A 26,978-nucleotide genomic window follows, 5' to 3' on the forward strand; every position below is an offset into this window, starting at 1 on the left:
GTCTTCTATATAAACCCTATATGTATCAGACTCTTCAACATCGCTATCACTACTGTCAATATTTTCATTCTCCATCAGGGAAACAGTTGATTCCACATCCAAAGAATCACTTTCATCATACCCAAAACTTTTGAAACATAGACTTCTAAGAAACTCTTCGTCATCATCGAGCCTTATTCGATTCGTCATAAGAGCGCCTACCTAAATAAAGAAAACCTTTTTTTAGTACAAACGACCTAAATATGAAAAATTCTAATGTACCTTAAAGAGAAGAGGAAAGATTAAATCGACTTCAGTGATTGGATGATAAACTAACCTCAATGTTCAAACATATTCAAGACGTATAGTGTTGTTGGTTGTTGTCACTCTTTTTTGCTCTACTTCCTTGCTGTAAACTTTAGAGAGTGAAAGAAGTAAATGATTGACCATGAATTTAAGAAGAGGTGAAAGGGGTGAGAAGATTTGGGCGCGCAATCTAATTGAGAAGAATAGAAAATACGATAAATTGGGAATGAATGAAAATATGTGAAATGCCAACGCTACCCTTAGGTGGGCACTTCGGCTACCGGTTACGGGTTGGAAAATATATGGTCAGAAATTGTGCGTAGCCATACATCACGCGCACTGAAGACATGCTCATTAAAAAAAATTAAAAAAAAAATAAATAAAAAAGACCCACGACAGCCACCTTCCGTGGGATATGGGATTTTGCGGAAACCTGATGTCGTAAATTGTGTGATCCCGCGGCAGGTGCTTGCCGTTAGTGTTTTTTGTGTATTTAATAGAGGGGTGCTAATACCATTGGTCAAAGGGGTGCTAGTCCCATTTATGGGGGTGCCAATACCGCAACCCTTTTTTAAAGGAGAGTGATATACGAATAAAAGTGAGTAGGTGGAAAGAAACACAAACACATACAATTTTACAGGCGCAATAATAGCATGTTTAATACATAGAGTATCTCCTTCTATATATGTAACAACGAGGGACCGGATGTTGAAACCAATTCACAGAGTGTAGACGATCCACTCTTCCTTATGCTTTCAGAATGGTATCTGCATTAGGCAAGGAAAATACCTTTAAGATGAAACACACGATGGGTTTATCATTGTCACTGAGCAATGTGGTACACATGGCTAAGGCTGCATTAGATGGTAAATAATAGATGGCTCGACTTAACGGTTGTCCTTAAAGCTGAAATGGAATGCACAAACACTATACCATAAAGAGAGACCTACAGACTGCAACCATTTTGGAACTGAATTTCAAGCGTTAATCTTGCATAAAAACTAGTCTAGCTAGCTTATTTGAGATGACCAGCCAGAAACTTGTACATTGTGCCATTTACCTCAATCATGCTATTGCCAGAAGTTTTATTAATGTCTAAATCATGCATCATTGCTCTCCATCGGTTTGCTTCATCCCATCTGCCACACGATGCATACAAGTTTGCGAGCATCACATACTCTCCATCACTGAGGCATTCGATCCTGGCAGCAAAGCGTTTAGCGATGATGTCTCCTACCTCAATATCCCGATGAATTACGCAAGCACCGAGTAAAGCGCCCCACACAGTAGGTCCAGGTTCAAATGGCATGGTTTCAATGAGCCTAAATGCATTTTTCAGGAAACCAGCTCGACCCAGAAGATCAACCATGCAACTATAATGCTCCAACTTGGGTGAAACCCCGAACGTGTTCACCATGCTCTTAAACAACAAACAACCCTCTTCTACCATGCCTACATGACTACATGCACTTAGAAGACCAATGAAGGTTATATCATCGGGGCTCAATCCTGTAGTATTCATGTCTTCAAAGGAATTAAGAGCAGCACAGCCATAGCCATGAAGTGCAAGCCCACAAATGATGGCATTCCAGCAATAAGTGTCTTTAGATTTTATCTTGTAGAATACCTCCAGAGCTCTCTCAATGCTTCCACACTTTGCATACATGTCTATTACCGATACCATAACTTTGGGATCCAACATAAGCCCTATATCTATAGCCAGTATGTGTATTCCTGTACCAGTGTCTAGTGCTCCCATACGAGCACATGCAGATAAAACAGTTGTCAGAGTTACATGATTAGGTTCAAGCTCATCCATACCCCTCAGGTCATTGAACAAACCAACTACACTGCTGTAGCATCCACTCTGCAAGTACCCGCAAAGCATTGTGTTCCATGACACCACATTTCTTTCAGGCATCTGATCAAACAATGCACACGCTCTTTCCATATCTCCCACCTTGGTATATGCCAGTACCATTGAATTCCAAGACACAACATCTCCATCAGTCAATTGATCAAAGATTTGTCTTGCAGCTTCCACGTTTCCAATGTTCGCAAACCCCGAGATCATTGTATTAAACGATATATGATCCTTACTGGGCATCAAACTGAACAAATTGGCTGCATTATCCATTTGCCCGGCTGAAGCATAAGCATCCAGCATAGAATTCCAAGCAATTAAATCTTTCCTAGTCATATCTTTGAATACTTTAAAACCATCCTCCACCCGTCCCAGAGTAGAATACAAATTCAGTAACGCAGTTTGAACGAAATCATGGATCCAAAATCGACTTTTCATTATTTGCCCATGGAGTACAGACCCAATATGTGAAGAGGAAAGACGGGCAGCCGCCTTTAGAAGGACGGGGAACGTATAATTGTCACCAATGTAACCATCCACTAGCATATTTCTATACGTTCTAATTGCTTGGTCAGGATTTCCTTCAAGAACATGGTGCTTAATAATCTTATTCCATGACCGCAGGTCATGCGAGGACGACGTACAATTGAGGCAACAAGTTAGTGAGGCCATGCTGGCCGACAATTAGTGTGTATAACAATGGAACTGGGATCAAACCAAGTAACCAATTAATAAAATCCACATAGAATAAGAACGAAAACAAACATTAACAAACTTACTGCATTCCATAACTATCAGTGGGTGATTACCATACACAAATGGATCGAAATTCAAACTTCTTTTTCTGAGAGGGTTACATAGTATAAAATATCAGGATATCGGTATTTATCGATACTCAATTTTTAGATATGTATGGTAAATATATTCTTCTCTTTGGAGATATTTGATATTGTTTCACGTGCAAATATCGTAGATATATCAAAAATATTAATAAATATCGTAGATATTGTAGATATTTCTTGATATATTATGATACATTATTTATATTTATTTAAAATATAATGATAAATATTAAATAAAATTGTTATATACACAAAATATCGCTAAATATCGCAAAATATCTCTAAATATCATCAAAATATTACTGATATTTACAATCGTATATATCTCTTAACATATCGTAATATTTATATATTTTTTTCTGAAATCTGGATAGATATCTCTAAATATCATGATATATTGAGATATTTTGTACTATAGAGGGTTACACCTTTACCGCCACGACAGCTAAACATAATGACTCAGATAATTTTTTGTTTTTAGTAAAGACGCTCGTGACATAAGTGGCACGCCTGAGAGATAAAAACAGAACTCACTACTGGCCACACACGAGAATGAAACACTGGCAGAGTGGAATCTGGGTTTTCAGTGCAATTAACATCTCGTGGCCTGAAGGACTTGATTTAACATTTCTCATAGCAGCACCCATGATAGCTTATTGGAACAAGGAATGCTCCACATTCATCAGAACCTTTTACGCGACATTGTAGTCCAGAAGCATAGTCAAGATATCCAGGGTGGGTTTCTATTCTTAGGCATTTGAGGCATCATTCTAACTGAACCACATCGAGTTATGGGGAGGCATTTAGGGCCCATGCCTCCATGATACCAGCAACACAACCTGAACTCCTATTTGCGGTTTCAACTTGACACAGTCCAATATTCTTCTTCGGTTGGGCAGTATGGGGTTGGCACACAACCTGAACATCACGAATCACAACCATAGTCTGGACGCCAAAATATGGATTTTGTTCAGCTCCTTTTGACGGTTTAAGTAAGCATCACAGAGAGGAAGGGATTTGGTGCTCTGATTCAGCTTCTTACAACGGTATTGAAGAACTGATATCTCACCCAAACATTTTATTCTGGGACAAGACTTTCCATCAAAGTCTCAAAAGCTCCTGAGGCAAGCTCAAAAATAGTTGGGCTGTTTCAAGAGGCGTAAAATGATAATGAGATCTTTAAAAAGCAAACAATGAAAAGAAACAGAACAATGAGATGAAAAATCTTCATGGCCACCGACTTCTACTTTTACAAATTGTCCAATACAGCCAATATCTCTAAGACAAGCTTTGAATTCTTTCTTTATCCTACGTTCCAATTCTTGCTCTCAGTAGTTATCTATCTAACTTCTACCCTCAGATTGATTGTTAGCACCTTTAAAAGACTCCTCTTGAACGTAATTTCTTTACTAACATCACCAGAAACCAATCATAGGAGCTTTTCATCAAGATCAGAACTTAGGAGACTATATATGCAACGTAATGTAGGCTCCAAAACAGCCTTCTCAAATACAACTGACATAAACTCCTTCTCTATAGCCCCATTTCTGAGTTCCAATTTCAGTTAGGAACCTATCTGATCTTGGTAAATAGATTATGCAAAAACCATCCAATACAGTGTCTGGAGGTATGATCCCTGACACTCAGCCCCCCTTGAAAATTATATTGTGTTCCTTCTATTCAGTAGTTAGTTAGCCTGATCTGACAGGAGCTTAGAGTAGATTATTACTTGTTGAGATTAGAGCTTCTGCATCGTTTTCCACGCCTCCAGACCATGCCAATTAGAAGCCCACTACGAATAGATGATTTGAACATACTCCTTTTCCTAGTTCCTGACACATGGAGGAGTCACAATATTACGAAGCGAAAAACCTATTATCGCAGCAACACAAACACCAAAAATCTCAAAACAGAAACAACAGTACAGGACACCGAAATATACACTACTCTTTCTTCATATACAATTATTTATGATCAGAACAAGAAATTAATCATAATTTACATTACACTAAGTAAAATCCCAACAGAATCTGGCACTATAGTGTCCCATCCCGAAACCAAGCAAACTACAAAAAGAAGGGACTCCAAATAAACTACATTTGCTTGGAGTGTCTACCATGCATGTTGTTTAACACATAAATTACAGAATGGTTTAGCACTGAAGGTTTTGTTCATATTCCACACCCATTTTCCTCTTTCCACTAAAGCGTACTTTCAATCTCTTTCATGGTTAATGTTTTCAAAGATAAACTGCTTCAAACAACACAAAGAAAGCAATGGTAAATGTTGGGGAGATGAAACTGAACCAAATAAATTATTTATGAAAAAAGAAATTAATCATAATTTACATTGTAAAATTGGGGAGAAATGCAAACTACAAAAAGAAGGGACTCCAAATAAACTAATGGAGTGTCTACCATGCATGTTGTTTAACACATAAATTCTGAGAATGGTTTAAGAGGGTTTTGTTCATATTATCTAAAAGGGATCATGGTTAATGTTTCTTGAAGAAACGTAGCAATTCCTAAAAATGAAAAATAGTTTGAAACCGAACCAAATAAATTTATGAACAAGAAATTAATCATAATTTACATTACACTAAGTAAAAGAGAGTCCTTGCACTATAGTGTCCCATAGCTCCAAGCAAACTAATCAAATAAACTACATTTGCTTGGAGTGTCTACCATGCAATTAAATGAATATAGGTTTTGTTCATATTCCACACCCATTTTCCTCTTTCCACTAAACTCTCAATCTCTTTATGATAATTATCTCTTTGATAAGAAATGTTGAATCGAACCAAATAATGGACATAAATAAATGTACTTATGAAAAATAGTTTTGTATTTTAAAGGTAGAGTAGAAGTCCATGTAATCTTGTAGCTTGAGTAATTATGATATACTATAACTCTCATCGATAATTATCTCTTTGATAAGAAATGAATCACGGACATAAATAAATGTACATTGATCCATGTACATTGATCATGAAAAATTGGGCTTTAGCCCTGTTGATTAAATGAATAAAAATAGAGACCCCTACTAATTGACGTTTGCCACGTAGATGGGGGTCGAAACACCGCCCTCTCTTTGTCATGCAAACAAAGGTCACATGGCAAAGAAGAGAAGAAAAATCAAGGAAAACTTGAAATAATAAAAGAGTAAGCGAAGTGTATAACAAAGTGTCGTATGAACGTAAACGATAAGAAAATAGACAATCGGAAAAAATTCGTGAATTAACGGAAATGAAAAAAATTCAAATTAACATATATGATACGCAAGGACGTAGTTAAATAAAAAATGGCCGAAAATGCACAGATAAAATAAAAGATGCACATAAATAAAATTTCAAAAGAAATTGAGTGCCGAACACTGTACCGAACGCATTACGTAACAATGCGAAAGTGATGTCGACGACGCGTGCCAGCGGAATATCGATATGAGGATGTGACCGTTGAAATTAAACATAGGGGCAAGATAGTAATAATAGTAATAAAAGGAATTTAACTACGAATTGGATTCAAAGGTTTCAGATTAGATAAGAATGTAGAGTAGATAAGAATTGAGAGTAGAGATGAAGTTGGAGTTGGAGAAGAATTCCACTAGCAATGGAAAGCCAGCGCGGAAACCCTATATAAACAGTGGCTATGCTGCCGCTTTTCCCAATCCATGAAAAACACTGTCGCTCACCAAACAGAACTTGACCAAGGCTCCCATAGGCAAATACTCTTAAACAAGTAGCATCAGTTCGTTGTCAAAACAAAAACCTTTAACCATATAGATTCCTGTGTGGAAGCTCAGCAACTAACACTACTCCAACTTTGTGCTTAGCACGTCCTCAACGCAAACTGTGTTACGCAAGTCCTTCTGTTTTCACCGCTCACTACAGCGTGCTTCCCATTAAATAGCCTTGTAAACCGATCCAAAATCTTCCTCTCCAACTTTAAGTAAGATAGAGAAAGGAGTCGTGGTGTAAAAAACGAGTGAAGCGTCTGCTGCAGTATCGCCAACACTGCTTTTGTATAGCGCTGTGATCCTTCTTCGTGTCAACTAACAGGTACGTCTCTTGCCATTAACCTTTGTTTAGATATAGACTTTGGTTGGTTTGGATAAAGTTAGTAAATTGTGGTTGGTTTGTAAACGAAACGCAGTGAAAAAACGATGTAATGGCGAGACCAGATGGCGCCCAGATTCAAAAACCTGTTTTAACAAAACATTATACGGTATAGCGCCATCTAATGAAGGGCACCGTACCTGTGTCCCCTTAGTGAACCCGGGTTTTAGGTATCTTACCCGTTTTGTTTTGTTTTGTTTTGTTTTGTTTTGTTTTTTTTTTTTTTTTTATTTTTTTTTTTTATTTTTTTATTTTTCAGGTAGAAACTACCGTACTATACGGGCGAAAAAACACTCGAGAAGAAAACTCGATGACGATCGCAGACTTGGTGAGGTGGAAAGAAGGTGACAGATACAGTGACTACCTGGAACCGCGTCGATGGTTGCTTAAGGAAATACATAAAATACTAGGACTCGAGAAATTTGAGATGGATGAAGTGTACGAATTTGAAATGAAAGTCAAAGAAGATGAACTAGTAATGGCTTACACACAATTAAATTGTAGGAGTGCAATTCCGTTGAGCAAAGAAATAAGCTTAATTATCTTGGAGTGGTGGCAAATTGCTTTGGGACAACCGCCAATATCGTTCGGTTAATCTTCACGAGCGCACCGTTTACAAAATGAATTTAATGAAGGTTTGGGGCTCAAGAAATCTTCGTTGATCTGACCGAAAAGCCCATCGACGAAAGGGTACATAAAATTTGAAAATGAATTCAAGGATTCAAACAGAAGTTTTAAAGGGTTCCCAAAAGTATACACCGGATGGGATAGATTTCTGTACCGCTTGCAAGGGAAGTGGAATCCGACAGAGTTTAAAGTGCCGAACAAATTTCGAGGTAAGCCAAAACATAAGTATTGAAAATTGTACTACGAGTAAACTGTTGACTAACACGAGTTATTTTTGTGTCTAACAGAAAACGCGAGTACACTACTAGATATTGAATTGGACAAGGAAGTGGAGAACAACATTCGTTTCTTCTTTCATGAATGCTATGACGAAAGATTGGTAGATTTGAGCTACTTTGATGATATTGTTGATTTCCGATACTATGGGGGTATCGAACAATGGCCCGATAGGTCCATGGAGACACATAGTGAACTGGCGAAGAAGAATAAAAGTCTCAGACATGCAATATTTGGCAGCGATAGCGATAGTGAAAAAGAAGATAGAACGGAATTAACACAGCGAGAATTAGTGCTGAGCTTGCCAACCACAAAAAGCGAACTGTACAAAAGAAGATGTTCCACAAGAAAATGGGTGAACGAAGACCAAGAGAGACAACCAACGTTACAATGTATGATGCCTCGAGGGACGAGACTACAATGAATAAAACACCCCAGACGAAATATAATACATTCTCAACATAAAGAGGAAAAGATATGTACCGTAGAAAACATAGATTTGTAAAAGTGTGGTGAGATATAATATCTCGCTCTGTTTTGGTATATACAGGAAAAGAATGGTTGGGAAAAGAACAAAACAGTGATACTTACAAAAGATAATGCAGCGAAGAACACAAAGTCGGTGAAAGAAAATAAACGGCAAAGAAAAATGCAAGAGCAAAGAATCCAACAACCACTGGCAAGTACTGTCAGGGGTAATACTACTCATGGAGAAAAACCATAGAATCTGTTAACAGTAAGTTGACCGTTGATTTTTACTATTGCGTTAGGACGGTAAAGAAATTTGTGTCCAACACTAAACCGATGAAATTGTTAGATGAAACAAAGATGTTCAAGTCTGGAAGATGAAGCGAAAGTATTGCCAGGGACCACGCCAATGGAGGGGCTCGAAAAATATAAAAAATGTGACCAGAATATGGAGAACATCGGAGAATATGACAGAGCAATGTCAATGATTTTCGATAGTATAAACCAGGTATGATAGTATTATTTTTATCAGTTATTGCAAACTTGTGTTTAAGTCTGAAAGATTGATGAAATCAAATATTTTTTGCCGCAGGTTAAAACGGCGGTAGTACGGGCCAAAGAAATTCATGAAAAAGTCGCGAAGAAAAATATCGTTCCGAATGAAGCCAATGCCTTAGAAGAAATAGAGAAAGTGAAGATACTCAACCAAAAATTGGAAGAGTCAAACAAAGCGTTAAGCGGAACCAACAGAGAGTTAGAAGATGAAAACAAAAACTTAACCGAGCGGACGGAAGAAGCAGAGGAGAGATCGTACGAAGAGTTTGGGAAAGCTTGTGAGATAATGGAGGAACACAAACACTTAAAAGCAAATGTGATAGAATTGAAGTCACTCGTGGCGGCCAAAGATCAGGAACTTAAACGTGCGCAAAAAGAGGTAGAGAAAAATAATGTTTAATGTGATTTAAACGAGCTGCTCGGCCAAGATCACGTGCAAATGGCACACTGTGAATCGTCCGTAAGACGATTGACAGATACTTTAATAGAAACGGGAGATGAACTAGAACGTGAGAAGATGAATTACAAAGATTTGTACGAGTTGTATATGCAAAAAGTTAGGAAGGAACCATTGGATTTTCCCAAACCAATGATCATGTGATTGTGAGTATGTAATACCATAGAGCTAAAAATTCTTTTTATGAAAATAAAAATAAAGTATGTGTTGGCTATTGAATATCATGTGATGTCAGATAACATACCTGCATAAAACTTAGTGTTGTTGATTTATGAAACGAGATGCCCCCATGTAGAGAGAAAAACCTCCCAATATAGAACCATTGGAGAATGTTATTGAAAGGCAAAGGGGACATGATCGTCCTTAATGAACCTAGCTATTCAGGTGTCAAAATATTTGTACCGAACGTGAAGCAAGGCCTGACAACTGTTAGAGTTGTCACAGGTGCAAAGTCGTCACCCGTGCACTGGGACCAAACTAAAACACAACGTCATTGCCTTAGTAGTGGAATTAGCACGGATATTGTACTGTGGGAGTATTGCAATAATTGTTTCGAGCAAGAATAACCATCTTATTGACTCGGATTTCCGTCAAGTAGGCATGAATGCAACTTACTTGGACCGAAAAAGGCATAATATGAATGACCTCCATAGAATGAACGTTAATGAATGACATTGTTGAAAGTAAATTTACAGAAAAATAGAGTAATGTAAAATGACAACCAAACTAAGAGAATGGAAGTTGAATATCTTTATTGATGGATAAAATAGAACGAACTACATAGATGGATAGATTCGTTATTGATGGAGTAATGTAAAAATGCAAAAAATTTCCTAACGGTAAAACTTGCGAAGGTGGTAAGCATTCCATGGCTTCTCTATTATTCTTCCAGAAATAGTACGGAGGAAATATGACCCTTAGATGCTGGACGATCTATGATGTAGGGTCCTTGCTAATTTTCCCCAAACTTTTCTGATTCTATAAGCTTTGGGCTTCTACAGAGAACCCAGTCTTCAGGAGCAAAAGACTTAGGACGGATCTTCTTATCGTAGTTCCGTTTTATGTCAGCTTGATATTTAATAAGCTGTTGTAGTCCCTCAGAGCGAACCTCATCAATAAGAGCTTTTGACTGGGCCAAAGTAGTGTCATTGGAACCTGTTTCAACAAAGAATCGACCGAGATGTACCGGAAATCGGGTTTCGTAGGTAAAGATCGCTTCAACACCATATGCAAGGTTAAAAGGTGATAATGCAGTTGAATATTTTGGCGTTGTCCTATAAGCCCACAAGACAACTGGTAACTCCTTGACCCAATTTCCTTTATCAAAACGCCTCTTTAGGTTGGCCAAAATCAACTTATTGGTGGCTTCGGCCTGCCCATTGGCTTGCGGATAATAAGGTGCGGAGAAGTTATGCCGTATCTTCAAATTAGCACAGAACTGACGAATTTCTTCAACATCAAATTGTTTACCATTATCTGATACAAGTGCCGGAGAGATGCCAAAACGACAAACAATATTTCTCCATAAAAACATTTTGACGTTGGAAGCATGGATTTAGACCAAAGGCTTTGCTTCTACCCATTTGGTAAAGTAATCGGTTGCCACAAGAAGGAATCATATACTACCTGAAGCTTTAGGTAAAGGGCCAATAATGTCTAAGCTCCATTTGGCAAATGGCCATGGGCTAAGCATGGGATGCAACTTCAAGAATGTAGTAGTTTACTCATATTATCGTGCTTTTGGCATGGCTCACACCTCTCTCGATAGGTGTTTTGCATCCTTTTGCATCTCTCGCCACCAATAATACGTGTCATAGCCTTATGAGCTAAACTTAAGCCCTTGGAGTGGCTTCCACATAAGCTCGGAGTGAATCTTCAAAAACTTGAAGTCCTTTCTGTTTTGAGAGGCATCGCGAACATAGGGTTTAAATCCGATCCTTTGCGATATAAGTGCAAACTTCCACAAGAATGATATCACCAAAACTTCCATGCATCGCGTTTGATTCTTTCAAGCGAAGTTTTGGTTCGGGCGGAAGTGAAGAAACTTGCAAGTAGTGGATATAAGGAAGACGCCAATCTTAGCGATCGGAGATCATCAATCGCTCGATAGTATCATATCGGGAAGTTCGGGACTATCATCCGCTTCATGTACCAACTCACTATCTGTTGGGGAGTTTAATTCGGGAGGAACAAATGGATCTATAGATTCTAATGGAAGATCCAAAGGATGGTCATGTTGTGAATTTTCCAGCTCCCTTTTTCGCTTCGAAGTCATGATTGATTGGTGAGATTATCGTGGGGTCGATTTTTTACATTTAGCGTACAAGCAAAACAAGTAATTGCTTTCATGTACATACAAGTCATTCAATTTTTTTGGTAAAGTCAATGCTTGGCTCTTTTACGGAACTCCACGGTGATGTGTCTTGACTCTTCGCTTCTAACGGCGCGCGGAGAGATAAGCCAATGAATCAGCATGACGTATGTCATTTCGTGGTCTTTGAGTGATAGAGATGCTATCAAATTGTCGAGCAAGGCTATGTATCAAACCAAGATAAGCCGCCATCACGGTCATCTCTTGCTTCAAAAGACCCGCCAAACCGATTGGCCACAAGGCGAGAATCCGTGTATAACTGGAGCTTTTCGCCCATTTCAAAGTCGTTCTCAAGGCACAAACGGCAGCCTCATACTCGGCTTCGTTATTTGAAGCGGCGAAGCCAAGTCGCACAGATTTCTCAATTTTCTCTCTGCCGGGTTTAACAAAAACGCATCCAATTCTAGACCCAGATTTATTATGGGAGCCATCTGAGTAAACAATCCATAGGTCAATGGGATTAGGAATTGCATTTGCAAGTTGGTCTTCGTCGCCCCCGTTATGGGTGGTAGAATGTCTTCCATAGATTCTTCTTGGCGCAAGAAATCGTCAAGAAGAGAATCATCAATCGGAAAATCAGCTATCAAAAAAGCTAGAGCATGTCCTTTTTCAGCAGTACGACTTTCAAAACAATGCTATATGCACTAAGATAACATTCCCATTCGGCTAATCTGCTTGATTCTTGTGCATTACGAAAGACCTTGCGTAAGGGATACTCAGTATAAACTCTGACCAACTTCCCCTGGAAGTATGGTTTTAACCGACGAGCGGCATGAACCAATGCAAGTGTAATTTTTTCCATCTTTGAATAACGAGACTCAGCTCCGGTTAACGTCTTACTGATAAAAAAGACGGGTCTACCATCATCGACGAAAAAAAGACTAACGCTTTGAGTTGTAGCTGCTAGGTATATGCCAATAGGTTGACCCGTTGAAGGACTTGTCAATATAGGAGGACTGACCAAGTATTTCTTCAGTTGTTGCAATGTCATCTCACAATCAACGTTCCAAATTGCTGCCCCCTTTAAAGTCTGGAAGAAGGGATGACAACGATCGGAATATTTAGAAATAAATCTATGAAGAGCGGTAAGACGACCAGTAAGCCGTTGAATTTCCTTCTTATTTTTTGGTGATGACATATCAATAACGGTACGTATCTGATCTGGATTAGCCTCAATACCTCTACGAGTCATGAGGTATCCCAGAAATTTTCCAGAAGAGAGGCCAAAAGAACATTTGGCGGGATTGAGTCTCATGTTATACTTGTTAAGCCTATCAAAACAAGTTGAAGATCGGAAAGATGATCACCAAGTAGCTTCGATTTTACGACTATATCATCGATATAAGCCTCCATTATTATCCCCAACAGATCGGAAAAAATTGTATTGACAAGCTATTGGTAGGTTGCACCGGCATTTTTCAGACCAAAAGGCATAACAGTGTAGCAGAAAATGCCTTGGTCGGTAATGAAGGCGGTGAACTCTTGGTCATCCACATTCAAAGAGATCTGGTAGTACCTTGAAGAAGCATCCATGAAAGATAGGCGTTGGAATCCCGAAGTGGCATCCACTAATTCGGAAATTTGTGGCAATAGATATGGATGAATCGGACAAGCTTCGTTAAGGTTTGTAAAGTCAATACAAATTCTGATTTGTTCGTTCTTTTTTGGCACTGCGACGACATTAGCAAGCCATTTTGGGTAAGTAACTCGTCGGATAAAGTTAACCGCAAGTAGCTTATCAATCTCCTCTTTAACTTTGAGCTTCCGATCAGGTGCCATTCTTCTTGGTTTTTGGCGAACTGGCCTGAAACTTGGATCAATGTCAAGTTTTGGCGACAGCAAATGTAGGGTCTATTCCGGCATTTCCTCAATTTTCCAAGCGAAGATACGCTTTATTTCATTTGTAACGAGTGGAAACCAACTCTTTTGTTCTCATTTCGAAAGTTCAAATAAAAATAAAAGTGGTTTCTTCTGGCTTGAATCTCCTACTTGCACTTCGAAAGTCGATCCATTGTGAGGCTGACCCCTTGCACATGAGCCTCAATATTATAGATGGAGGGCACGCCGCTTGGTAACTATAACTTGGGCAGGGCACTTGCAAGGATTGTATTACCTCGAACTTCAGATTTTTTATAGTCATCCATTGCTTTGTCATGACAAGCATGGGCAGATACCTGGTCGCTACGAACCTTGCAAATATGCCCAGAGAATGGGAACTTGACACACTGATGAAATGTGGAGACTACAGCCCCCATAGAATGTATCCAATCTCTACCCAAAATTGCGTTATAGTGGGATCGACAATCCATCAATAAGAAATCGAGCTCAACTTCTTTGTTCATTAATTTGATTGGTAAGGTAATTCTTCCAACCGCTGAAGATGTTGTCCCATCAAAACCGATGATAGGATTGTCTTCAGTGATGATCATACCCTCGCAAAATTGCATCTGAGAATAACATCCACTGAAAATGACGCTGGAGGTAGCCCCTGTGTCGATCATTACCCGTTGAACACGAGAAGCACCTATAGACACAGAAATTATAACTGCATCATAGTGAGGGTGATATACACCAAGGAGATCATCATCGATTGAATCGGAGGGCTCTTCTTGAAGTCTCGGTGCGGATTCCTTTGACAAAATCGACTTTGTTGATACGGTTAAACTCACCAACATAACTAACTTTCAAACGCTTTTGATTCTTACTCTGACTTTTGGAAAGAGACTCATCATGAGAATGGGAAACATTAATGACATGCTCATAAGTTGCAAAGAATCGCTTTGTTGAGAGTCTTTAATAAGATATTCGTTTAAAAGTCCTTTCTCCACTAATTTCTGAATCCGACCCCGGAGAGAGCGACAAAGTTCTGTCTCATGGCCATAGTCATTATGGAATTTACACTGCAAGGCTTTATCCCTTGTCCCTTTGGTATCTTCTGAAAGTGGATAAGGCGGGGAAAGAAGATTCCCACTTTTCAACTTTTCATATATAACAGAGTACTTGGCATTGAGAGGGGTCAGTTTTAGCACAGGTAAAGTCTTTCCATCACGATTGAAACTAACTTGCTTCTGATTGTCATTCTTTCCATCGTTATGCTGTTAATCTGACTGTCCTTGCTTCGGCTTAGAACTCTTGCTGTCAGAAAAATCTTTACTCCGAATATCTTTGTCTCTTTGTTTGCTTTTCGCCCGATAGGTTCTCCTCGATACTGAGATGTGTTGTTCAGCCCCTAACATACGAGATCGCACCAAGTTTTAGGGACATCTTTAATTAAAGAGTGGTAAAGATCCCTTACAATGAAGTTCGAACTTTTGTCTCTTTCATAATATAATGCTTCTTTAAAGGAAAAAAGCATCCCATCGAAACGGAACGGAACATCTCGCCTTTTCAGAACCTAGTAACAAAAGTACGCGAACTTTTAGATCACGCGTTGTTGCTTGATGTTCAAAAGTGAGTCGACATCTTTTGGCATCTTGCAATTGTGGCGGAAACGATTTACAAACTGATTTTCTAGTTCATTGAATTGGTGAATTGATCTTGAAGGCAACTCACTAAACCAGCGTAATGCTTCTCCCTTTAGAGTTGATGGAAAGAGCTTACATATGAGCGGGTCATCTCCACCCCATAACACCAACTTATTTTTGAACGATAGAACATGCAAGCCAGGATCTCCTTCCGACTCATCATAAAGTTCAAAATCGGGTTGTTTGAAGTCGGGATGGTGGTAAGCTTCTTGAATGTCGATCGAAAACTTATTAAGTACGCCATCATTGACTATCAAGTTTTTCATTCTTACATCCCTTGACTCTCTATCGTTAAGTTCTTTTGCAATCAACTCTTTCAACTGTTGTTCTGTTAGAGTTAAAGTATTGGCTTGAACAACTGGACGCCCCCGGTCGTGCCCATGTGGAGAAGGATACCTTCCATTATCTCTTATTGGAGTTAGAGATCTTTGGCGGTACCCACGATCAACTCCGACCGGTGATTTTCTTTGTCTATCCCTGTAACCAGCCTGTCTAGGCCGGTAGTCACCCTGGCCGGGTGGTCGGAATAATCATACCACTTCTCCATGTTTTGTTGCTCTTGTCTGGGAGCCCGCCTTCCTAGTCATGTCGAACATATCTCGGAGGACGGCGCTCTTCCCTGAAATTGCTTCTCAGAGGTAAATCTTCCCTTTGAGATCGGACATGTCTAGGGTAGTAGTTATCCCTGCCAATCCGATTCTCCCCATAAGTACGGGTAATAGGGTCATTACTCTTTAGAAAGTAATCTTGGTTGATTGTGTTTGAGAAATAACACGCTGTTCGGGGGCGATGAAGTGGTTCTTCAAGACTATCCTATGCTTTGGAATGGCTGCGGCCCCTTCGTGGTCGCCTTGATGTTGTTGAATTTGCAGCATCGTACACTAGCCTTTGCCTCTTTGCCAGCTTCCTTCTCAAGTTCCTATTTAAATTTTTGACTCGTCGTAACTCCCGCTCAACCGTATTAGGGGTGAATTGGCTGTTACTATCACCTTTTCCGTTAGTTGGTGTGAGAGTAATGTCCACGTCCATATCTATGTCAACTGAAGGATCGACATGGACAGACGGCGGACCGCATGGAGGATTACTGACTTGTCGGTTTTCTTGTTGCAAGGCTGTTAGGGTTGGTGCCGGCGGTTGTATGGCCTTTTGCGATGGCGGAGGCGGTGGCGGTTGCGCTGCTACAGTCGGATGTTGAGAACTAATCCTACCACTAGGATCAACTTGATTGTTCAACGGTTCTTGCATTGGCTGATTTGAATTTCGAGGGTTGCGAGTATTATTAGCAGGAGGAATATGTCGACTATTTGGTCTGCTTCTTGTGCTTACCATCTTGATTGTTTCACGTGATAATGAATTCTAAATCCCCACAGACGGCGCCAATTATGTTTCGGCAGTAAACTGCTTCAACACAACGAGAGCAATGGTAAAGAACGCACTAAGAAACAGAGGAATTTGATGTTGGGGAGATGAAACCGAACCAAATAATGGCTGCCCACGGACCCCAAGATCTATTCTCTAGGGATCAAGTTTCCACGTAGTTCCTTATGAAAAATAGTTTGGTATTTATAGAGGTAGAGTAGAGAGTCCTTGTAGCTCAAGTAATCTTGTAGCTTGAGTAATTATGATAGACTATAACTCTCATATGATCATTATCTCTTTGATAAGAAATGAATCTGGACATAAATCAATGTACATTAGTGGCAACCCATGTGGCTAAGGTTCAGCCTTAGACACATGAATTAACGAGCCTGTACATTGATCCATGACATTGCGAATTGGGCTTTAGCCCTGTTGATTAAATGAATAAAAATAGAGACCCCTACTAATGCACGTTTGCCACGTAGGTGGGGGTCGAAACAGTTAATATACCTCATTGCTCAATTTTTAGAAAATCTGAAAGCTACAGCCTTATTGGAGCTTGCAGTTTCTACAGATGATGCACTTTACATTTGCTTGTTCTTTCAAATTTCAGAAGGTAATTCGTGGTGTAATATGAGTACCTACGCATTATCGTCTGGTGGTCTTGGCTTTCTTACTCAAGTATGAATTTTACTATAACCGTATGGCAAATATTGAAAGTGGTCAAGATGAAATTGGGAAGATGTAGATGGAGGCTGGTGCGTGGGACACTATATGGAAATGAAGGGGAAGACCGAAGTGTCCCCGAAAGTAATGAAGTACTGAAGTAGAGATTTCTATGGAGGATACTGGAACCGGTAAAGACTTGTGGTTATAGACCTAAATCAGTTAGTGGAAAGTTTTATTTTCCAGTGCCTTAGCGCCATCTACTCAAGTAACTCAACAATGGTCCAATGAATGCATTCCTGCACACCCTAAGCTGGTCAAGAACACCTCCCATAAAGCATTGGTAAAATAGAGTTAACAAACAGATGTATACTGTCCTCCTCTCACCCATGTTGATGCACCTATAAGCCCAGTCTCCCTCTTCTGTAGATTATCCATATAGAGTTCCGTTGTCAGTGGAAAATTAGGGTCCCAATATTCTGTTCGGACAACCTATGGTTTCAAGTAGCTTATTAAAAACAAAATTGGCAATAAAGAACCACTGCTTTCATTTACACTTAGGGGGTGTTTGTTTTTCCTACTTATAAGTACTTGCTACTTACTTATAAGTAGGTCCTAAAACTTGTTTGTTTTTTGCTATTTATAAGTACTTATAAATAGTAGGAGTGTTTGTTTTTTCACGCACTTATAAGTGGCGACATTACAATTTTACCCATATTTTAATAACACATGTACTTTCTTGTTGAAGTTAATGACGATCATATAAGAAATCAATTTAATGGAAGTAGAAATAAATTGATATAGAAATCATAATAAATGAGAAGAAGCAAAACAAATAAAAAGATAACTAGAAGAAACCATTATCTTCTTAGCTGTATCCACTCTCTAGCAAGAACTCTAAACCATTCAACTTCAAGAAATATGTGGTTTTTATATGTGTCCATGGGTAGTTACGTAATTTTATGTCTAATCCCAACTTATAAGTTAGCGTAAATAGGATTTTCTCGCTTACAACTTACGGCCCTACTTATAAGTTTTTTTTACGTTGGCTACTTATAAGTGGGAAAAAACAAATGGGTAAAAACAAGTGGTCCACCACTTACAAGTGTTTATAAGTGGTCTAGCACTTATAAGTAGGAAAAACAAACACCCCCTTAATCTATTGTGAAGTTTATCACGACAGGATAGCTAAACAAGGATGTGAATAAAGTCCACTGATAAGCACATAAATGCTACCAATTTATGCCCACATTTATATTAAGTTGTCCAGTTAATTGAAATATTTTCCTTTAATTAGTTTGCTTCATTGGTTTTAAAAAATCAAAATGAATGTGACAAAACAGCGAAAAGGACTAAGACTTGAAACTTGAAACTTGAAACTTGAAACTTGAAGGGATTGCAAAATGATAATGGCTTAGTTACAGAGAGGGTATTCGATACAAGTTTGAAAATAACATACAGAACAAGATCTAAAGCCACTGTGAAAGTTTGGAGTTCTCTAGTCAAAATGCAAGGGCACACACCCCCCATTATGCCTTGATTCAAGGGCGCACGCCTTTCATCTGCATCACACATAGAAACAAAAGAAAAGAAAAGACCTGACACCCAATCTTTTCCAATACCAATTGAATTCCGTATTTTTCGCTTAGCACGACCGAATTAGAAATTACCAATCCTAATCAAACACTATTGTGAGCCCTAATTGAACATGTGATATATACATTAAGGAGGACTGAACCGGGGCATCTTTGGAGGCTGACAATTAGAGCTTGAGATTATTGCACAACTATTGGAACTCAGAAGAGACGAAATGGAAAAGAAGACCCCACAACAGGATTCCGGTTTTGTTAATGGCTTCTTTTTCTTCTATTTTCATTGATTTGTATACCATGTTTATGTTTAGCTAAACAACAAGCTAGGGCTGAGATGAAGCCCTAGACTTACGTGGGTTTTTATATGTTTTACAAATTTGTTGTTCTCTGACTTGGGTTTTACAATATATAATTGATTGATTTCATCGATTTTAGTAGAATACTTTCATTGGTTATATCTCGCATGATAAATTTTATGTCTTGACTAGTCAATTGTTAGTTATTATTCTGTTAATATCAAAGCATTGTTTCTAACGTTTAAATAAATCTGTGAAAAGTTGTGCTGTAAGAAGACAACTTTTGCTAGGGGTTTATATTTATGTGCTAAAAATTCAATTAAACAAATTTATAGATTTATATAAGAGATTCACCATCACATCTTCAAGCAAGTAAGAATTACTCTTTCCTCGTGCTACTCGTAATAAAAGATAACTTTAAATTGAATAAACTAAGATAATCTACAACGGTATAGGGTGGATTTGAATGCATTAGTGTTTTCTCCATTGATAGTTACTATAAATTTTATTGCGTTCGTAGTTAAATTAAATAGCTTTAGTTAGTAGTAATTCAAAATTCTATAAACAATTCTTGTTCGGATTAGGTTAAGTAATATTTTAGCTTTCAATTGTCCCCAAATTGCATTCTCTGTGGGATCGACTTCATACTTGCATACCTACTACAATAGAACTTATGCGCTTGCGAGTATTATAAAATAGGGTTAAATTAGTCTGTTTATTTTGGCCGGTTAAATTCCTATCATCCGCCCGCTGTTGAGCCACCCAATCCTTGAAATAGGGACGAAGAGAAAAATCCCACTAAACCATGCCATCCTTCAAAGAGTAAATTCTTTCACAGTAGCCTTTTCCTTAACCGACGGTTGGCATCAAATAATTCGACCGTCTTCACGTCAAAAGATCATAGCACATGCGCCACCTCTAGGTGCCTTGGCGCCAATTACTCAACAATGTTCAATTATATGCATTCCTACACCTTAAGCTGGTGAAGAACACCTCTTACAAGGTTACAAAGCATTAGTAAAATCCAGTCAACAAACCGATGCATACTGTCCCCCTCTCACCCACGATGATGCACCTGTAAGCCCAACCCCCTCTTAGGTAGATTATCCATATAGAGTTCATTTGTTAGTGGAAAATTAGGGTCCCAATATTCTGTTTGACAACCTATGGTTTCAAGTAACTTATAGGAAAGTTTGGCTATAAAACCACTGCAGGAAACTTACAGAAAATTTACAGGAAGATTATAATGACAGGGCAGCTGAACAAGGATGTGAATAAAGTCCGCCCACTACTGAATCACCCAATCATTGAAATAGGGACGAACAGAAAAATCCCACTAAAGCATGTCAGAGTGAATTCTTTCACAATAGCCTTCTCCTTAATTGACTGCTGACATCAAATAAAGTGATCAAATTGGGTCTTCACTTCAAAGGATCGTCACACATATATCATCCCCAAACAGGATCGTAACGTTCATGACGCCCTTCCACAGTGCATAACATTGAGGGGTTCCAACTAAATGAGTGTGCCAACCTTTTGAAGCCTCCCCCTACTTAGCCTTGAGAACCTCTTTCCAATGACCACCATCCTTATTTTCATATCTCACCCACTTACACAGAAAAGCCTTGTTACATTTGGTCACCTATGATACTACGACCAATGGGCCAAAAATGGCTTTGTGCCGCAGGTGTTGAACGTTCATCTTGTAACTTTCATGACCCTTTTGAATACAGAATTTATCTCATGAAAGTAAGTGATAATCTTTCTGCATCATTAGTTGAACCCCCTTGGTAGAACAACCACAATCAAAGCCTCTTATAAGCAAGGACTGTTAATTTATTAACAATCAAAACAAGAAAAACAAGAAGTAACTTGCTAGAAAGCCCATCCAAATGAACAAGTCATTTGTTCATATTAACAGGTAGTTTTCTCCTGTTGGATCTAAGATAATCCGACTATTCCCTTTTTTAAATCAGAACATTCCCTTCATGAGCATCTCTACTTAGACATGCTCACCTAAACCAACTAATCAGTATTCGTCCATACTTACAGCAGGTACACAACTAAAGTGCCCTGCCAAGAATCAGGACAATTCTCTCCTACCAATGCATTATTTCAAAATTCATCTTGTCCTACAAAGTATTATGAACTTCAACTCACAACTCAAATTCAGTACCAGACACATTTTTCTCAGTACAATTATACCTGAAAACCTAACGCTTAAAAAAAATAATAATCAAAAAAATAATAATCAAAAGAAAACCAAACTTAAGCAACGATTTCATGCCAGTAATTCAGTAAATCACGAACTAATTACTAGTTCAATAAAAGTCGTCAACACTTCAACATTAAATGAATAACATAGGTAGTTAACGGACCTTAATTACAGAAAGCAGTAGCAGAAGCGTTTCTTTCAGTGTGGCTTTCTGACTCTCTTAGAGGAGAGGTGAGCCACATGGGGAAACCCCTTTTATGTGATGTAAGTTTATCAGTCACTTAGCGCTTAGCACCTACCTCAAAACAGAAAATTGGGCATCTCCGTCTCATCTACTACACCATACGGAAATGAAGGTGAAGGCCGAAGTGTTCTGAAAGTATTGAAGTACTGAAGTAGACATTTTAATGGATGATACTGCAACCGCTAAAGACTCGTGGTTATGGACCCAAATCCCTTAGTATAGAAACATTTTATTTTCCAGTGCCTTAGCGCCAATATTACTCAACAATGGTCCATTAAATGCCTTCCTGCACCCTAAGCTGGTAAAGAACACCTCCCATAAAGCACAAGTAAAATAGAGTCAACAAACAGATGGATATTGTTCTCCTCTCACCCACGATGATGCACCTGTAAGCCCAATTCCCTCTTCTGTCGATTATCCATATAGATTTCCTTTGTCAGTGGAAAATTAGGGTCCCAATATTCTGCTCTGACAACATATGGTTTCAAGTAGCTTATAGGAAATTTCGGAAATAAAACCACTGCTTTCACTTATACTTACTCTACTGCAAAGTTTATTACGACAGGACAGCTGAACAAGGATGTGAGTCAAATCCGTCCGCTACTGAGCCACCCAATTCTTGAAATAGGGACAAACACCAAATCCCACTAAAGAATGCCATCCTACAAAGAATAAATTCTTTCACAATAGCCTTCTGCTTAACTGACGGCTGACATCAAATAAATCAACCAAGTCGAGTCTTCACTTCAAATGATTGTCAGACATATATCATCCCGAAATAGGATTGCAAAGTTCATGATGCCTTTCCACAGTGCATAACATTGAGGGGTTCCAACTAAATGAGTGTACCAACCTTTTCAAGCCTTCCCATACTTAGCCTTGAGAACTCTTGCCAAAGACCACCATCCTCATTTTCATACCTCACCCACTTAGAAAAGCCTTGTTATGTTCTGTCACTATGGTACTAGGATGGTAGGACCATTGGGTCAAAAATGGGATTGTGCCGCAGGTGTTGAACGATCATCTTGTAACTTTCACGATCCTTTTGAATAGATAATCTTTCTGCACCATTAGCTGAACCCCCTTGGTAGAACAACCCCAATCAAAACCTATTACAAACAAGGACTGTTAATTTGTTAACAATCAAAACAAGAAGTAACTTGCTAGAAATCCCATCAAAATGAACAAGTCATTTGTTCATATTACCATTAAGGCTTCTCCTGTTGAATCTAAGATACTCCGATTATTCCCCTTCTTAAATCAGAATATTGAACTTTTACTTCTCTAAGAAACTTCCTAGACTGGATAGCCATGTCTGTAAGTCCTTCATGAGCATCTCTACTCACAACATGCTCACCTAAAACCCACAAATCAGTATTCTTCCATACTACAACTAAAGTGCCCTGCCAAGAATCAGGACAATTCTCTCCTTAGTCTCCTACCAATGCAATTTTTTCAAAATTCGTCTTGTCCTACAAAGTAAATTATGAACTTCAACTCACAACACATATTTCTCAGTATAATTATACCTGAAAAGCTAATGACTTAAAAGAAAAAGTAATAAATAAAATTAATAATCAAAAGAAAACGACACTTGAGAGCAACGATTTTATGCCAGTAAATTTCACCTACTAATTTACTAATCCAATAAAATTCGTCAACATTTCAACATTCAATGAATAACAAGGTTGTTAACGGACCTGAATTGCAGAAAGCAGTAGCAGAGATGCGTTTCCGCTCAGAGGTCAGCTGCATGGGGAAACCCCTTTCATGTGATGTACGTCGATCAGTCACTTGGCACTTCCCTCATAACAGAAAATTGGGCTTTCCCTCATTCGGATCAACCTAATCGCAGGTACTTATTAGCTAAGGTTGTCTTCTTCAATTAATAATTTTGGGTGTGTTTGTTATGATGGAAAGGAAAGGAAATACTATGGAAAGGAAAGGAAAATTGTCCAATTTTTCCATAGTTTTTTCGTTTGTTTATGGAAAGTCTTTTCCATATGGAAACAAATGGAAAAGGGGATAACCCTCGAAATTTTTGTGAAAAAAGGAAATAGATAAATAGAAACTTACTACTAATACACTCCACTCAACAATACAATTATTCCTTTCCATATCTTTTGCAAACAAACATGATTATTCCTTTCCCTAGCTTTTTCTTTCCTTTCCCCAAAGTTTACCAAACAATACCATTTAAAATTATTTCTTTTCCATTCCATTCCATTCCATTCCATAGTGGACCACCCATTTTATTTCCTTTCCTTTCCATGAGTTAAAATTTAACAAACAGTAAAGGAAAACTCTTCTTATTTCATACACATACAAACTGTTTGTTTCATAGAATTGACAAAAAGGAAATTTACATCCACTTGGACCCTAAGCAGTATCCCATTACAACCTCTCACTGCAAGGTCCCATCCCCCAAAACCAAAACAAACTACAAAAAGCACACACTAGTACAGACATAGCCACTACTTAACCTTTCTATTCACACACTTGCTCCACACTTAATCAACTTCTTCAATTTTAGGCCCAGCTCCAGTACCAGAAGCACCACCACCAGGCATGTCACCACCCATACCTCCAGGCACTTGATCAGCACCACCCTGATATATCTTGGAAATAATCGGATTAAACAATCCTTCCAATTCCTTCAACTTGTGTTCAAACTCTTCCACCTCAGCCAATTGATTCGTATCCAGCCAATTGATAGTATCTTCTATAGCCTTCTCAATCTTCTGCTTGTCTTCTGGATCCAATTTCCCACCAATATTACCATCCTTCACTGTGTTCCTCATATTATAAGCGTAATTCTCCAGCGCGTTCTTTGCCTCGATCTTCTTCTTCACCTCTTCATCTTCGGCCTTGTACTTCTCCGCTTCGCTCACCAACTTCTCAATCTCTTCCTTAGTTAATCTACCCTTGTCGTTGGTGATCGTAATCTTGTTCTTCACACCTGCAGTCTTATCTTCCGCAGACACATTTAGAATGCCGTTTGCGTCAATATCAAAGGCAACATTGATCTGTGGAACACCTCTAGGTGCTGGTGGGATTCCAGTAAGCTCGAATTTCCCAAGCAAGTTGTTATCCTTGGTTCGAGCTCGCTCACCTTCATAAACCTGAATCAAAACGCCAGGTTGACTATCAGAGTATGTGGAGAATACCTGCTCTTTCTTCGTTGGAATGGTTGTGTTCCTTGGAATTAAAGTTGTCATAACTCCACCAGCAGTTTCCAGGCCAAGACTCAAAGGAGTAACGTCAAGGAGCAACAAGTCCTGCACCTTCTGGTCCCCTTCGCCAGTCAAAATCGCAGCCTGAACTGCAGCACCATAAGCAACAGCTTCATCTGGGTTAATGCTCTTGCATAGTTCTTTCCCATTGAAGAAATCTTGAAGAAGTTGCTGAACTTTTGGAATTCTAGTCGACCCGCCAACTAGTACCACATCATGTACTTGGCTTTTATCAATTTTCGAGTCTCGCAAACACTTCTCCACTGGTTCCATACACTTCCTGAACAAATCAATGTTCAGTTCCTCAAGCCTCGCTCTTGTAATAGTTGCATAGAAATCAATTCCCTCATAAAGAGAATCAATCTCAATAGTAGTCTGTGTTGTCGAAGACAAAGCCCTCTTCGCTCGCTCGCAAGCAGTTCTCAACCGCCTTAGCGCTCTAGCATTGCCACTAATATCCTTCCTATGTTTTCTTTTAAACTCCGCAGCGAAATGATTCACAAGACGATTATCAAAATCTTCACCACCAAGATGAGTATCACCGGCAGTAGCTTTCACCTCGAAAATCCCTTCTTCAATAGTCAGCAAAGAAACATCAAAAGTGCCACCACCAAGATCAAATATAAGAACATTCTTCTCGCCAGTCCTCGATGCCTTCTTATCCAACCCGTAAGCAATAGCAGCAGCAGTAGGCTCATTAATCATTCTCAACACATTCAACCCGGCTATTACTCCCGCGTCCTTCGTCGCCTGCCTCTGAGAATCATTAAAGTAAGCAGGTACAGTAACGACCGCGTTCTTGATCGACATACCCAAATAGGCTTCTGCTATTTCCCTCATCTTGGCCAAAACCATTGACGAAATCTCCTCAGGAGCAAATGTCTTCGTTTCGCCTTTATATTTCACAACTATCATAGGCTTATCACCTGGTCCAGGAATCACCTTAAATGGCCAAAGTTTCATGTCATTCTGAACAGATGGCTCAGAAAATCGCCTTCCAATAAGCCGCTTAGCATCGAAAACAGTGTTCTCAGGATTCATAGCAACTTGATTTTTTGCTGCGTCACCGATTAAACGTTCAGTATCGGTGAACGCAACGTAAGATGGAGTAGTCCTGTTGCCTTGATCATTTGGAATGATTTCGACACGATCGTTTTGCCATACGCCCACGCAGCTGTACGTTGTTCCTAAATCGATACCAATAGCTTTTCCTTCAGTCTTTGTTGAAGCCATTGTTGTAAACTAAATTTGAAGAAAAACAGGGTCAAGCAAATGTTTGAAAGTGTTGTTTGGTTTGTTTATGTGTTGTTGTAACTTGTAAGAGGTTTGGTTATGATATGTTGAGATGGGTTTGAGGAGGGAGTGTTATATATAGGTTAGGCTTTGGAGAGATGAAAGATACAGAAAGTTCGAGAGTTGAATAGAAGATGCTGCATGGAGAAAATGTAGAATTGAGGTGTAAGCTCAAGAAGGTTGATGAAGTTTTGAGAGGTGGCATGTAGAGTTTTAGACTGAACGAGATAGTTCTAGAGTGTAGTCGTGTAGAGTGCAATGTTTTGAAAACTGAACCGGTGATCGAACCGATTTTTTGTTAAAATGGTTCAACCAGGTTCAACCATGGTTCGACTCGGTCGGACCGATTGATGTTTATTTAGCAAATTTTTTAATAATTACAATAATAAAATGAATAAATACATGTTTTAATTCAATATTAATTGGTATTATATATCAAAATAAATTTATTATACAAGAAATATATAGTAGTATATTGGTTTGGAGTTTGGATTATCTTGTTTAGGTGCTAGGTTCAACTCCCCACATTATCAATTTTTCAAAAAAAAAAAAAAAAAAAAATTATATAAGGGTGATCCGGTTTAGAGCTGAACCGGTTCAACCGGTTCGCCGGTTCAACCACGGTTTAAGTTTAGACCGAGAGTCCAACTATAAACTCAAGTTTTAACTGAACCGAACCGAAAATTTACCGGTTCCG

At 38.8% G+C, this 26,978-nt stretch overlaps 2 protein-coding genes, 1 long non-coding RNA gene and 1 other non-coding gene across 7 annotated transcripts; all 4 read right to left on the bottom strand.

The window, feature by feature from the left end:
• Positions 1–894: 894 nt before the first annotated feature.
• Positions 895–3,032, bottom strand: LOC147510008 (pentatricopeptide repeat-containing protein At5g15300-like). Its single transcript, XM_086602109.1, has 2 exons — positions 1,346–3,032; positions 895–1,052 (listed from the first exon to the last, which is right to left on the bottom strand). The coding sequence occupies exons 1-2, from the start codon at positions 2,819–2,821 to the stop codon at positions 1,041–1,043; spliced, it is 1,488 nt and encodes a 495-aa protein (XP_086458235.1). The 5' UTR covers positions 2,822–3,032; the 3' UTR covers positions 895–1,040.
• Positions 3,033–3,269: 237 nt separating this feature from the next.
• LOC147510009 (uncharacterized) lies at positions 3,270–23,638 on the bottom strand. 4 transcript variants are annotated; one of them, XR_015218676.1, is made up of 4 exons: positions 23,456–23,638; positions 22,962–23,227; positions 21,675–22,864; positions 3,270–4,823 (listed from the first exon to the last, which is right to left on the bottom strand). It is a non-coding gene; the product is annotated as an uncharacterized LOC147510009 (long non-coding RNA). The 4 variants fall into 4 exon arrangements; XR_015218675.1 differs by having other exon boundaries at positions 3,270–4,136; positions 4,721–4,823; positions 21,675–23,227; XR_015218677.1 differs by lacking the exon at positions 22,962–23,227.
• Positions 23,065–23,166, bottom strand: LOC147510010 (small nucleolar RNA snoR103). Its single transcript, XR_015219703.1, has one exon. It is a non-coding gene; the product is annotated as a small nucleolar RNA snoR103 (small nucleolar RNA).
• A 410-nt stretch (positions 23,639–24,048) lies between the features above and the next one.
• On the bottom strand, positions 24,049–26,491 carry LOC147510011 (heat shock 70 kDa protein). The gene has a single exon (XM_086602110.1). It carries the CDS (start codon positions 26,219–26,221, stop codon positions 24,266–24,268), a length of 1,956 nt encoding a protein of 651 aa, XP_086458236.1. The 5' UTR covers positions 26,222–26,491; the 3' UTR covers positions 24,049–24,265.
• Positions 26,492–26,978: the final 487 nt, after the last annotated feature.

The sequence above is a fragment of the Coptis chinensis genome, chromosome 3 (assembly GCF_015680905.1).
Source record: "Coptis chinensis isolate HL-2020 chromosome 3, ASM1568090v1, whole genome shotgun sequence".
Taxonomy (NCBI): domain Eukaryota; kingdom Viridiplantae; phylum Streptophyta; class Magnoliopsida; order Ranunculales; family Ranunculaceae; genus Coptis; species Coptis chinensis.

Excerpts from the sequence above, each read along its gene's own strand:
- LOC147510011 (XM_086602110.1), bottom strand. The coding sequence starts at position 26,221 with ATGGCTTCAACAAAGACTGAAGGAAAAGCTATTGGTATCGATTTAGGA.
- LOC147510008 (XM_086602109.1), bottom strand. The coding sequence starts at position 2,821 with ATGGCCTCACTAACTTGTTGCCTCAATTGTACGTCGTCCTCGCATGAC.